This window comes from Balaenoptera physalus (genome assembly GCF_965194825.1).
Source record: "Balaenoptera physalus genome assembly, chromosome: 10".
Lineage (NCBI taxonomy): Eukaryota > Metazoa > Chordata > Mammalia > Artiodactyla > Balaenopteridae > Balaenoptera > Balaenoptera physalus.
Genome location: NC_138889.1, coordinates 39,543,677 through 39,558,565, shown reverse-complemented (window position 1 = coordinate 39,558,565; position 14,889 = coordinate 39,543,677). Strand labels below are relative to the sequence as shown.

Below are 14,889 nucleotides of genomic sequence, written 5' to 3'. Positions count from 1 at the left end.
GGCAGTTTAACTGTTGGCAGTTATCTTTCGTCTGGAGTTGGCGCCAGGAAGTTGCAGTTCTAGGCATCTCAAGCAAAATGTGTGGTGGAATAGAACAGCACCAGTCCAGCCCCCAGACTTTCTGGAAACTTCAACCATCACAGACCCAGGGCAGGGATAAGGAGTCACAGAGAAGCATCCTAGGGGCCTGGCTGGAGGATGTCCTCTCCCTAGAGCTCCTTCTCAAGCTCCCTTGGAGAAGGAGTTCAACCCAGTGCCCTCCTCTCCTTTGGGCTTCTTGAGGACGTTTCAGCTTGCATGGCCATTTCCTGTTGCTGACTTTCATTAGGGCTGGCTTGGGCAAACTGGAGCTGTGCTGTGAGCGGACACAGGACTTCCGAATCCCCACAGAACTCAGAAATGGAGGAAGTTTGCAGGGCTGCAGGGCTGCAGGGCTGCAGGGCTGCAGGGCAGGGCTCCACCTTCTACCCTGAGGCTATGGGCCCAGCAGCTTTGGGGGGAAAGCCAGCACACGGCAGGCAGTCACCTGACCAAGACTAGCACCAAGAACCAATGAGTCAAGGGCTACCCCCTCTCGGATGAGGTGTGTCTATACCTCTGAGGAAGAACTTCCAGCCAGAAACCTAATCACAACTTTCAGGTTGGATGTCCTGTCACCAGGAATGGCTGAAGACAAGGCACTCTCTAGGATGACAGCATGGAAACAGCCCCTTTGCGCCTGCCCATTTTAGTGAAGGCTGTAAGTGGGCACTATCTGATTGTAGTGCCTGTGGAAAGAAGCTAGATGCGGACAGTGGGGGAGTCTGTAAGAAATCAGGGAGCAGGCCTTGTAAAAACACTCCCTCACCAGTCTTTGGGTTATTTCCCCAAGTTTTTGGTTTTGAGTGAGGGAACGCTCAGGGAACTTGCTCTGCTAGAGATTACCACTTATGTTCTCCTGACCCAAGGAGAAGGGGCCACTTCAAAGAGGGAAGGGGAAATAGGACAAGAAGGAAAAGGCTTGGCTAAAGGTCATCTGGACTGCTAAACAAATGCTTTCAGGCTAAGCATGGCTTGCTGGGCCTAATCAGTGCTGGCTCGCCAAAGCAGGAGGCTTCCTGAGACAAGACCTTCCTCAACGGCTCAGATCTTGCCGCTCATTGCCAATCCTTCTGCAAGCTCTGGACCCCAGAGCAAACTCTGGAAAACTCAAGTTCCTTACCACTTAAGGAATACTCTACAGGTGGAGGAAAACCCACGAATGAACACCAGCAGGACTTGACGAGGACGGGTTTAGTAACACCTCAGAAACAAGACACCCAATAGCCTTTGAGGTAGTCAGGTGGCATCTTGGCCCTTTGCACCGCCGTCCACTCTACGTCAGGCCGAGGCCAGCTCTACCCTCGCCAAAGTCCACACGACCACAGCCAGAATCAGGAGAAAACCAGGTGCCTTACCGCAATCAGGGCCGAGTTCCTCTGGTCCGCCGAGGTTGAGGCCGGTGTCTGCTGCTCCCCGTCGATCCCACCGCTGCCACCATTATTGTTACTGCTCAGCAGGTGCTGCTGGTGGTGATGGTGATAGTCCGGTGGGGGCGGTGGGGCCGCTGTCGCTGCCGCTTGGGAGGCTGTAGGAGGGGCAGCAGGTGGCGGGGGAGGGGCTGTAGTGGTGGCAGCAGTGGCAGTGGCCTTGGTGTGCTTGCCAGCCTTCCTCGCCCCCTGGCCGTGCTGCACGAGGCTCAGGAGCTGCAAGGTGCTCTCTCTTTCCCGGTCTGAGCTCTCGGCCCTACCCCGTTCGTAGCGTCCTTCACAGCTCAGGTGGTGCTGGCGGCAGACGGCGATCCGAGCCCGAAGGCGCTCCACGATGGCACTGTGCACTCTCGGGGTGACCGAGCCCCCTCCAAGGAGCCCCGCCCCAGGGGCCCCCCCTAACCCTCCTGTGGGGGCCTGCGGGGGCGCTGTGTCCCCCATCTTACTGGACACAATGACTGCTGCCTCTGGGATGGTGAGGTGGAAGGAGGCTATGGCTGGTTAGTGCAGGCAAATCTGCTGTTGACAATGTGCGCTCAGTGTTCAGGGCCACATGAATAGAGGTCTTCAGAGGTTGGGGGGAGTAGTGGAGAAGGTATGGGGGAGGGGAGTGAGTAAAAGAGGGTGAGGAGAAAGAATAGAAACCAATCGCAGAGGGTAATTTGGAAACAAACCCTGATCAACTTACTCTAATTGCATTTGACAGCTCTGGAGAAGTTGGACAGAGTTAGTGGGGTTTTTCTCCCCCCACCAAGCTGACAAGAGCCACTAGGTACTTTGTAAACACACGATCTGGGGGTAAGAGCAAGAATTCAGGGACTGTCAAGTGAGAGACAGGAACAGACAGCAAAGGGAATTGTGAGAGGTATTAATACAGAGCTGGACTCCCCCTCACCTAGTTGTTTTGGAAGATTCTTTATGGGGATGTTTCTGCAGAGAAACCCATTTCTACCATGGTCTCTGTAACCCACGGCCTTTACTTTTCCTCAGGTTAAAAAAAAAAAAAAAAAAAAGTGCTGTTTCAGAAGCTTTTTGAAGTCAATGTTCAAAACGTACAAAAATCAAGAGATACTGTCTTTTGGCTTTTAATTGTTCCTCCCTTTCCCTTTGCTCCGGTGTTTTCTCCCCTTTGGGGGACTGTAGGATGTGATCCTCTCCCCAAAGAACGGGAGGCAGCTTTTCAATTGTTAATGTCAGTAACTGGACTTTTGGACCATGCTTTTTTCTTCAGCTAATCCAATCACCAGTAAAATCCTCATTCCCTCTAAGGTTTCCCAGCCTTAAATGAAAGCAGTCTGAAGTCACTAGCCACTGAGAGAGATCCTTCAACACATTTTTTTCTTCCCCGCTTACGTCCCTAGTCCTCACCCCCGGCTCGATTCTAATACAGTATCAAGAGAGACAAACTCCTCCGAGAGTAATTTACAAACGATGGTCAAACTTACAAACTTCCAGCAAATTGCACCGAGTCATGTCCAGCCACTTTTCTGTCCACTTTTGTACATTCCATCCCCGGCCAGTGGATCTGAGGGTCTGGACTCGCAATAAGCAATGTGGTTCTATCTCTTGGATTGCTCCGCTTTAGAGATGGAAAAGAAAGTAGCTGGTCTTTTCCTTTCTCTTTCCCGTCTGTTGTTCGCCGCTGGGCTGACACTGGCTCCGCTGCCCGGAGTCACGGCGATACACAGGCTTTCATTGTGCTCCGATAGGAGAGGGAGAGAAAGAGAGAGAGTGAGACAGAGGGAGAAAGAGAGAGCCAGCGAGCTGCGGGTGGGGGGGGGGGGGGGGTGGCGGGGGGCGGGGGGAGCGCTCGCCCGAGGCTCCCTGGTGGAAGGCGGGTGCCACTGCACAGGCGAGCAAGGCGGCCGGCGCCGGGGAAAGGGGAACGCAGAGGGCCTCCCAGCGGCTGAAGAGGTGAATCCCAAAGCCTGCGCATGGCGGCGGCGCGCGCAGCTCGGCCTCCGCCTCGGCTCCGGGGCGGGGGAGAAGGCTGGGGAAATTCCCCAACCTCTAGTCGACTACTTCACCAGCTCGAAATGTTGAAGAAATTCCCGGCCAGGGGATGTATTTTCCCTTCCAGACCTCCGTTACGCCCCCCTGAGGATGTCATTTTCATTTTTCAGTATGTTGTCCATGACACCCCTGCGCACCCTAGCGAGAGCTGGGTGAGCACGGAGGAGATGTTCAAGAGTGTCACAGGGAGACGTGGGGTGTGTGCGCGCGTTGCGGGAGGGGGGAGGAGGGGGAGGAGAGGAAATCACATCATTAGCTCCTAAAGGACAGGCGGGTGTCTGTCTACCTGCCCGCCTGCTTTGTACGTCTCTGGATAAGTCAATCTGGGTGATCACAAGCAAATCAGTAAGAATAACTAAAATAGTTTACCATGATGAAATTACCAATACCAGTTCCAGAAAGAAAAAAAAAAAAAAAAAAAAGATTTCTTTGAAAATACAAGATTGCCTACGACAAACCTAATGCAAGATCTGGGGTCTCCATAGCTGTCTGATTTCCATATACAATGAGGAAAATCATTATGTAGCAGTCGAGTTTCAAGAAGTTTACTAACACAAACCAAACAGATCTCTGACACAGACTGTTGTCCCCTCATCTTCAGATAATCCTACCTTTAAGACCTCAAAATGTATATTGGATTCTGCTTATTATTATCAATTATGGAGAATAAATTAAGGTGAACACAAGATTGGTATAGTCAGGTCCGTAAATATTCTGTGTACCCTAACTTGGAAGTCATTTGGATTTGAGGTCTCAAGCAATGGGGCTTTGTTAATTTAAACCAACTCTGGCATCTCAGTAACACGGTCCTGCTTCAAACTGAGCTGTGGATAGAAGTGAATCGGTAAGATCAACGCAAACATTTTAAGGCTGGATTTATCTACAGTTTAGTTCTCGATAGGCTGGCCTACATTAGTTCACTTTATTTTCACAAATCCTGGAATGCTAGTTTGGAATTTGGGACAAGTGCATTCTGATGCAATATAACTTTTTTACTTCTCGTTGGAACATACTTCTGTCTGTCCCTTCCAAGGCTAAGTTCCTAACCACTCATGGAGAAAGGCAGAAATATATCTTTGTTAGGTATGCAGATTTGAATGCAGAACTCTCTCATGAGGTGTCATTAAAAAGTGAAGTTTTGATCATTTTATATTTGATTTTTAAGAAGGTGTATTCATTAGACATTATCTTCTTTCTATTGCTATCGGTACTTTATATTTAGCAATCATACTTGATACAAGAGAAAAAATTCAATATTTAAATTAAAATTTACTGTTCACTCTACAGTCCTGCAGTAACACGGGTTTTGATTAATAACAGAGTTTTTGGTCAAATCCGCTATTCCTAAATGACATAAACTTTGAATTCTAAGCTAGGCAAGGACACACCTTAAAAACTTGTCAAGCAACAATTTAATACATTTTCATACTATATTCTAGTGTTGTAGGACACTCCTTTACGTTATCTTTTGTACAAATTTACCCTTTACAGCCATTTAATTTCAAGCTGACATCATTATCATCCACATCCTCATTTCCATTCACATCAGTTACTGTTTATTTACAGTCACTGTTTCAGGCACAGCACTTCGCATATATCTCCTTTAATCCACCAGCAATCCTGAGGGAGAGGTATTATTAACCCCATTTATAAATGAGGAAACTGAGGCTTATTGAAATTAAACTATTCAAGCTAACTAGGAAGTAACATATCAGGACTCAAACTCAAGGCTGATTTCAAACCTATACTCTCTTAGCCACTGGACTTGCTGCCTCAGTATCAAGTGTGAAAAGAGTTACAGGGAAACCAGACTATACCCAAAATAGCTCAAGGGCTGCAATTACACCTCAATCAACATGCTGGAGTCTAAGCAAGTCCTATAATACCTCCAAGAAGTGAGTAGTGAATAGAACTACTCATCTGAGTATGAGAGCAGACAAGTGAGAAAATATGGTCAATTACATACAGCTGCCAATAAAATAAACATTTCTTTTTTTCCTTGTCTTTCCCTTTTATGGAACTGTTCCCTCTCTTATATCCCTAAAGCTTCTGTAATAGCTCTATGGATTTTTTTTAAAGCATTAGTTCCTTTCTATTTGTCCATCTGTGTTCCTCACCATCTCTACTATCCATAGCTACCTAACACAAAGCATTTAACACTATAGTAATAAATGCCCAGATCTAAAAAGTTCATAGACATGTGAGATTTATAAGTTTACAAACTATTTTTTGTGTTATATAGAATCAATGATATCAATGATGATGATAAAATAATACAGTATGTCATAATACCTGCAAAAGTTAATTCTAATTTTTCAACATTTCTATTTTCTTCTAGACTACTTGCTATTGGCCCCATGATCCATGCTAATTCTCATTTCCTGACAGCCTGTCTCTTTGCCATTCTTTTGGTGTTATCATGTACATAAAAGCCTCTTGTACTCTCCAAACACCTACTGAAGAAGCTTGCTCACTTGCAGTGACCCCAGACATCAGCAAAACTACCTATTAGCATTTCCTGATCAACAGTCAGAATGCTGTTCTAATAGGAAAAATGCTTCAAGCCAACACGATGCCTGACCTAGGAACTGGGTCAGCTGCCATCATAAGTCCCTAAAATCATTAGTGCTTTCATTTTTACAAATTAAATGCATGCTATTTAAAAGAATAGATAAGTTAATTTTTAAAACTTTCAGTTGGAACTCTCACTCTTCAGCTGGCTCAAGCTTGTCTGCAGTGTCACATACGAGAAGTGATGCTTCCCGGGTCATCAGAGATACTTCAGAGATCATTCTTTCGTTTTTCTTCGACTTCTTTTGTAACAGATCATTCATGATCCTTCACCCTTCGCACTTGACTATCACTTTTCCTCTAAACTCTGCCTTGCATCTTTTTGGACACTCACTTCAACTTTCAACTGTGGCTTCATATAGGTTAAGGATTATTTCGATATGACAGAAAAATAAGAATAATAGACATATGGGACTGAAATTTCTATTTCGCACTTTTAAAAAGGTATGCACTCCTCACATGAAACATCAGCATCAGTATTCTCACAACTTTGTAAGCTCTTTCTCCCTGTTTTGTTTACAATCATAATAGGGATAATTTTGGAAAATTAATTGCAGAAAATATTAAGTAATCTCTACGTAAGGACTTAATAAAATGCAATTTTTAATGTATGCAGTTTGTAATGAAGTCCATTCCGTGAACCACATAACAGATGAAGCTAGGTTCAACCAACACTTGAAGTAAGAAACAAGTATCTAAAATTCCACAGGGGACGCAAGAGGGAGGGGATATGGGGATATATGTATATGTATAGCTGATTCACTTTGTTATACAACAGAAACTAACACACCATTGTAAAGCAATTATACTCCAATAAAGATGTAAAAAATAAATAAATAAATAAAATTCCACAGGGAACTGGATCCTATGAGAATACCACTTTTAAGAATTAAAGATACAGAATAGACAGGGTCCATTTGTTCACTCTGAAACCATTTTACTTTATTATATTAAGGGAAAATTTAGATGTGCAAAGCAATGCAGATGCCAAAATATGCTTTTAAACTATTTTTGGCTGAATTTGTCTCTCTCAGATCTTCTGATCCTAACGTAAATACCTATGTGGGAAAAGTAATGGATAAAAATAAATAAAATACATCTTAAATCATTAACCTGTAGACAAAATTGGATAGGAAAAAGAAAGAACATCATGAAGCATGAAAATACATATCATGAAATTATTCCTGAATGTGAGGGTTGGAAGACTCTGGAGGCCTGAAATCTATTCGTAAGGGAAACTCTGGAAGAGGAGAAAAAGCACTCCTCTACTTGAAACGGGTAAACTACAGTCTGATTCTGAGGCAAGGAAACTGAATTGAATGAGACACTGAGGTTTCTTTCATGGCCCACTGATTTAGATAATGATAGTAGTAAAAAATATATTAGTGAAGATCATTTAATACTGCAAAAGGGTAATAAACAGATCTGGGCAGGAATTCAGCAATAAATACGCATAGATGTTAGTCGAAATACATTTTTTAAATACAGTGCTTTTCTATTAAACTGACAGTACATGAACAGCTTGTTCACTTGATAGTCACATGTTATAAAGGCATTGTTATATAACTTTAAAATACACTTAAAAATGATTAAGCTTATGTTTTCTACGTACAGCGGATAAAAGTTTTATTAGACTGTAGAGTGCCATTTCATGGAAATTAAGATGAACATATGTTTTACACAAGATATTTTGCCATGAACCTATACATAAAATATATAAATGTCACATGATATAGAGAAACAAGACTCATGATCTTCACATTTACAGGAATTTATAAAATCTTCTCTGAAGGAAATGTGTTACAATTCAGTCAAACTTCTCATCTTGAAAGTAATCCGCAAAATTGAGATATTCTTGAAGTTGACCGTATTTCTGTGTATACAATAAAAAAGCTAGTTATTTTACTCAAAGCAGTGAAGATAAACTAGGCCTTTTCAATCTACAGACACAAATAGGAACAAGTTAATCTCATGGTAATTGTGAACAAAAATCTTATTATGAACAGGGACTCAATTTCAAATAAGCATTTCTAATTCATATAAAGCATTGGAAAGAGATCAAAATGAACATTATTATTAATTTCATAACTTTCTTATAAATTATAAGTTTTCTATTATCATATTTATAGTAGAAATATAACAACTTCAATAACTTATTCGACAAAAATTTGCTGAACACATAACACATATCAAATACTCTGCTAATGACTGTCTAGGTATTAAAAAAAATTGCTTTCCCTGCCCCTAAGGAGAACAGAGTTCACTAATGACAACAAATAACAAGTGCCATAAAGAAGTATAGACACTGTTATGCGGCTTCAGAAGAGAGGTTATGGTTAGCTGAGATGACCAGGAAACAGTGGCATTTAAGCTGTCCTGGGGAAAAAGATTTGGTAGGCAACGATTTGGTGGAGAGTTTTCTCTAGCAGACAAAAGTCCATACAACAGTGACAACACAAGAAAGCACGGGATTTGACTACAATCTGAGGTTTTGTAGGGGAATTGAGAGAGATAAGACTGAACCAAAGAGGTAGTATGAAATGCTAGGTTACAGAGTTTAGCAATAATGTAACAGGCGATGGAAAGCTGCCAAAGGTGTTAGGGCAGGAAATTGACACTATCTGAGGTGTATTTTTTTGGGAAAAAAAAGGTGAAACATCTAGTCTAGAATGGTTTGGCAACTAGTTACGAGTCTACTGTAATAATTTAGGTAACGAGGGCCTACATTTGAGTGACGGCAATGAAGGTGGAGAGTAAAGACCAGGGCAGGACAAGAGAAGAGAGGAATTGGGATGATTTGGAGATTTCAAGGTTGACAGAGTTCAGAGTGCTTCCTTCAGCTGAGGAGATGAACTGACCTAATGGTTTCTTAACTCTACTTGTGAGCTCTGGTTTTACTCCCAGTAAAGTGAGTGAGGATCCTGATAACTCTGACGCTTGTGGTGATAGGAACTGAAACTTGATACTTCTATGGACATACTTTCTTCACTTCCTGGTGTTATGTATTCACCACCCCATCCCAACAATCCTGTCTTCAACTTCCCTGGAAACCCCATCATCATAGGCACTCTCTTCTTAAAGAAAAAACATTTGATAGAATTTGCCAGTGCATATGATACTATGTTCTTCAGCTCTAATTTAGAACGAGACATATATTACTATTATGTTTATTATATATTTTCATTTTATTATAATTTTGCATTACAATTTTCTTATCATTTGTTCTTTTCTTACACTTGAATTGCTCCTACCCTTTTAATATCATTAGTTAAAAACAGATCTCCTAGTTCAACTGTTAGGAGGAAGAATAAGAAGAATGAAGTTAGTCTAGTTCGCAGGTCTTTGGGAAGAAATGCTGAGATATCCCGAGATAATGGAAGAAAAATGCTCAGAGGAAGAAGAGTCAGGTAAGGAAAAAAGCAAGGTGTGAAACACAAGCTGGGGGAGGAAAGACAGGAACAGACAGTTTGTGTAAGGTAAAAGAAGGGGTTCACATAATAATTGAGAGCTAAGAGCAGAAACAGCCATGGATGTGGCCACTCAAGCATAATAGCACTGAGCCCAGGCATTCTAAAGGGTTAGAATAACTGTGGCCAAGAAGAAGTCATGCATCACAACAACACATGTAGTGCTATTACTCAAAGACACATACACACACACACCGAGGGGGAGGCAGAGTGATGTTGAGAAATGTCAGGGTACTTGATAAATCCTGAAGTTTAATCACAGCACAAAAAGCTGCATATGGGTTTATATTGGCTAATAAACTTCTTTGGTTTCTAGGAAATCTTTTGAGAAAGTCTATAGACAATTTTTTTAAAGTAGGAGGGATCTCAAAAAGAAAATTAAGTTCTTTGGTATTTTATGTGAAAAAAAATGTGCACATTGTCCTAAACATGCACCATCTTGAAATACCTTCAGTGCCCAATGCTAACTGTTATTCTTTAAGCATAATGTGATAGTTGGCTTTCTTTTCTTAAGAATATTTTTTTATTCCAGGTCCCTTCTGTTGTCATAGACCTTGTTAAGCTTTCTCTAAGGTATGTGATTTGGAAATGCTTTTACTTTTTTCTGCAAGAAGTTTAATGTTCTTCCCTATATACAAAATTATTATATAATATATGTAATGCACAGTGATTTTGCTACACCTAGTACATAATTTTTTTAAAAAATGTAGTGTTCCAATAGGTCTTTCAACTCCAGTAGAAGGTTGGCAACACTTAAATGCATCAATAAAAGCACTTAAGAATTTAATGCCATTAAGGAAAATGAAGTTGGGACTTACTGGGTAAGTGATGGCTCTTCCCCAAGGCAAATGAAAAAGCACAGAGAAGGATAAGGAGGAAAGAATTGGGAGTGAGAGAAGTGGAAGCAAAGTAAAAGATAAAAAGCTGAAGAGAGAAAAATGAGAACAAGACGACTTAAGGGTCAAGATGTGGGGGGCAGGCAAGGAGATCACTGGGTGGTGGTTTGTGGTGGGTGGATAATTGTCAAAAGGGAAACCAATCTTGATGTCATTCACCAGCCCAGGAGACCTCTGTGGAACTTGTAATGTCCTAAGAAGTTCCTGTTTTGTTGTTCTCATTTTCTTTCCCTTTGCTCGTTAAGTTTATTCTCTAAGCTCTCTTTTTATTTTTCTCTTTTACAAATTTCCCTATGATGTAAATAACGCAGGCAATGGATCTCAAGTCAGCCTTTTTTTTTTTTTTAAGATTAAATATACTGTTGATCTGAGTTGCCTGAAAATCTCTTATCTGTTCTCTCTTATACAGTCCTGTAACTAGACTTGTTTTAGAAGATTGCAATCATTTTAGCATTCTTTCCATGCACCGTAACAATTCTAAAAGCTCTGTGAGCAGACCAGAGCTTATGAGCTGCCAGCAGATCTTCGGGAATCCAGTGCACTCTTCAAAACCCCCACTTTATCCCTGATATCAAATTTAGTGATCAACAGGATATGGGGGAATCAAAATCAGTGCCGTGGCCTGAAACCTCTGCATTCCCCTTGATCTTCAGTTACAGTGCTCACTGCTCAGTCCCATGTCCTCAAGAAGAGGATGTGGGTGGTATTAGATCTGGCAGCCGAGATCCTTTCCTCAGATTGGCACCAGGTGCTTCTTCTCTCTCAGGTCACAAGAACTGTTCTAAAGATAGGAAGCAGACAAGCAGAGGTGAGTCCTATACTTTGTCAAAGAAAATAAGGGGACTTAATATATATGTAAGGAAAACCACATACGTAAAACTGAAAGGACAGAGGTCCTTCATTAAAGGACAGTATCATTGCTGATTAAAATTTATCTGATGAGCTGAGTGAATGCTTAGAACATCAGGGCACCTATTCAGGGTAGGACAATGATAAGCATGAAAGGAATGGGTGGAAGAAGAGAAAATACAAAGACAGGGAGAGAAAGAAAGGTTCTCTTTTAAATTTTACTGTCTTCTATTCTCATAATTTGTATCCTTTTGCTGATCAAAATTAGGCTCCAGAACCTACTGAATGAAATGGTTCTTCTATATTCACCTTACCTCCTTAATCCAGCCACTTTCTTTTGACTGACTGAAAATTCTCTCCACTGCTTCTTTAACCTGTTCATCTTCAACCTCTTCTGTCTTTGCAATGGAGCAACATTCCTCGTACAGCTTGAATTTAAAATGTTTCAGATTATGGTAAATTCTGGTACGATTAGCACAAATTCTGCCAACAGTAAACATCTAAAGGAAGAAATAAACATCATCTGCTATATGAAGTGAAGATATAGTAATGAATGTACAGCCTTTCTGGTTTTCAGATTTTCTTTAAAAGCAGAATCCAATAAATGCTTAATTTTTTTATTTTATTTTATACAATGATTCCTTTACCTTCTTTATTTAAACAACCCAGTTAATAAAAACTGAGCAACTGCTATGTTTCAAGTATTGAGCTAAGCACTGGAGATACAGAAGTGAAATATGTACCACCTGTATAAGGGGAATTTACAGCCCTGGGAGAAAAACAAATGATTACAAGACAATGTGCCAAATGCTATGCCCGGGATGCAATCAAGGTACAGAGAAGGGACAATTAGCCCAATCCAGAAAGGAGAAGAATCCTCAACTAGGTGATGCATGAACTAAGTCTTTAAAATAAAGAGTCAGCCAAGTTTGGGAAGGAGGAGAAAAATGGCTTATAAGGAAAAGGACAGCCACACCCAAAAGCAAGAAAAGCATGCAAGCTATTGTATATACAGTTACTGAGGTAAAAATGCCTGGATTATGATAATTTTCTAGCTTATAAACAACATGTAAACTGAAACTCTCATACCAACATTAAAAATTGGTAGTTCTTAACTAAATACTTCTTTTCTAAAATATTCTGCGAAGTAAAAAATAACTTTGTGTTTTGTCCTATTTGTTTCCTGAATTAATGGGTCTGATATAACACATTAGTATTTTATTGTTAGAAAACTACAAAAATTTTGATTTCTATGTTTATATGGACTTCTTGGATTCTATGATTAAGAATACTATTCTTGTGAAGTCAACCACCCATTCTCTTTCAGAATGTTTGTTTTTTTTTAAACTTTGGGTTTATTTATTTATTTATTTATTTATGGCTGCGTTGGGTCCTCGTTTCTGTGCGAGGGCTTTCTCTAGTTGCGGCAAGCGGGGGCCACTCTTCATCGCGGTGCGCGGGCCTCTCACTGTCGTGGCCTCTCCTGTTGTGGGGCACAGGCTCCAGACGCGCAGGCTCAGTAGCTGTGGCCCACAGGCCCAGCCGCTCCGCGGAATGTGGGATCCTCCCAGACCAGTGACCGAACCCGTGTCCCCTGCATTGGCAGGCAGACCCTCAACCACTGCGCCACCAGGGAAGCCCCAGAATGTTTTGAATGTAAACTTCGTTATACACACCTATAGCTAAAATAGGAAAACAGTATCCCTGCACTGACCAAATTAAATATAATTGTACCTACATTATTTCACTCATTGTAGAAAACGCATCAGAAAGGGCTCCAAACTTTATAACATGACCAATCTTAACCTCATGGAGTAACCTGAGGAAACAGACAGACTTCTTCCTAACTTACGTATTTGTCTCTGTGTCTACATGCATAATAGGTTATGCTTTCATGAATTCAGTACAAATGGCATAGTTACAATATTGATCTATGTAACTTGTCCTCTATCTGGCAAATAATAACTGTACCGTTTTCCTGAAGTCACACTGGAGGGATCACACAGGTGATGAGTTCAATACACAATACAAGAGTATAGTGATAAAGATGAATAAGAGTATACTGATAAAGATGAATGAAAGTTAAATATGATCAGCAATAGTCAGGTTTGATACATCATCTTGTGAAGATGGTATCTGGGATACCTTACAACCTTTCTTAAAATCCCCAAAAGTTGAAGAAAATCATGTTCAGATTTCTGTTCATGTTCTGGGAAAATCTGTTTTTCAGATCATCAGACACAATCAGGTATTATTGTTCATTGCTTGCTCACTCTAAGTATCATTCCTATTGTAACATTATCATCAAACTAGTCGTATAAATTACAGTTCACTTGCCAGTACCTCCCACTTTGAGTAAAAAGATACCACAACAGTTGCAGTGGACACTAGGGCTAGTCTCTCCATTTCTGCCATTAGAATAGATTATGTGGGAGAAGTCTCCTATGGTTGTTCTGGAAGAATAATGTGATTTTTTTACTTCTATCGCATTGTATTCTATATTTCCACAAAACAAGAGGAATTTATCTATATAGAATTTTTAAGTTGGGACAAAAGGGAAGGAGAGGTGTTTAAAAATCTCTAATTTTTTTCTGTATGAAATAAAAATATCCACTGAAAATATTAAACATTATAATTTACTCCTTTCCATTTCTAATTCCTACCCTCTTGGTGTCTACCTTACACTTATGGAGGTCAATAAACCCCAAATTACCTTTAGAATATTCTCACACTATTTTTTTCCCAAATGTGATCACATTTTATATGGAAGAGCCTAAACCATTGTTAGTAAGGCTTCATAGAAAACAGTAAATGTAAACAGTAAATGTATATAGTAGTTGCATGCACTGCAATGGACCTCTCCTTTCACCCCACCCGTTTCAGTGTATTGTTATAGCCCACTATACCTTATGTATTAATGTATACAGTACAACACAGCTTACATTGTAGCATGCTATTTATATGAAGTACTAAAAACAAGTAAAATGAATCTATGCTGTTAGAATAGTGTCCTTAAATGTCCAGAAATGTATTCAGAGAGTACTTTTTGTTAACTAATTGCATTTCTAAACATTAAGGACACTATTCTAGGGAAATCCCTGGTGGTCCAGTGGTTAGGACTCGGCACTTTCACTGCCGAGGGCCCAAGTTCAATCCCTGGTCAGGGAACTAAGATCCCACAAGCTGTGCGGCACAGCCAAAAAAAATTTAAAAAATTAAAAAAATAAGGACATTAGCCTAACGAGCTAGACAGTATTAAAAAACTTGCCAGAGAGAGAGAGAAATGATAAGTTCTGTGATGATTATCTTAAAGCAGATAAGCAAAGTGACATATAAATGATTACTAATCCACTGTGCAGGGTTAGCAGAGTTCTATGAACTGATAAATCTGAAGGTAACTATCTCAGTTACCAGTGTGAACTAAGGTACCCCACATATCCAAAGATATAATTGGAAACAAAGGTAAAAACTGTCAGCAAATTTTCCTAAAGCAGAAGATGGTGATTGCAAGGCAATAGAAATAATCTGATTTGTAATTTATTAGATACAGCATGTGGAAGTGTAAATTAACACTGTTTAACAAAT

At 40.7% G+C, this 14,889-nt stretch overlaps 2 protein-coding genes across 10 annotated transcripts in view; both read right to left on the bottom strand.

The window, feature by feature from the left end:
- MAML2 (mastermind like transcriptional coactivator 2) overlaps positions 1 to 3,280 on the bottom strand; it is a 365,379-nt gene extending 362,099 nt beyond the window's left edge. Inside the window, exon 1 of one of the 2 annotated variants that reach the window (XM_082409878.1) lies at positions 1,437 to 3,280. In XM_082409878.1, the coding sequence (XP_082266004.1) occupies positions 1,437 to 1,949 (513 nt within the window). In that variant the 5' untranslated portion in view covers positions 1,950 to 3,280. The remainder of the gene's footprint in view (positions 1 to 1,436) is intronic. The other variant, XM_082409879.1, reaches the window with a different exon arrangement.
- Positions 3,281 to 6,673: 3,393 nt separating this feature from the next.
- Positions 6,674 to 14,889, bottom strand: part of CCDC82 (coiled-coil domain containing 82) — a 29,942-nt gene continuing 21,726 nt past the window's right edge. For 7 of the 8 annotated variants that reach the window (XM_082409965.1, XM_082409963.1, XM_082409966.1 and 4 more), the window contains 2 exons: positions 11,619 to 11,804; positions 6,674 to 7,965 (listed from right to left, as the gene is read on the bottom strand). In XM_082409965.1, coding sequence (XP_082266091.1) covers positions 7,900 to 7,965; positions 11,619 to 11,804 — 252 coding nt within the window. In that variant the 3' untranslated portion in view covers positions 6,674 to 7,899. The other variant, XM_082409967.1, reaches the window with a different exon arrangement.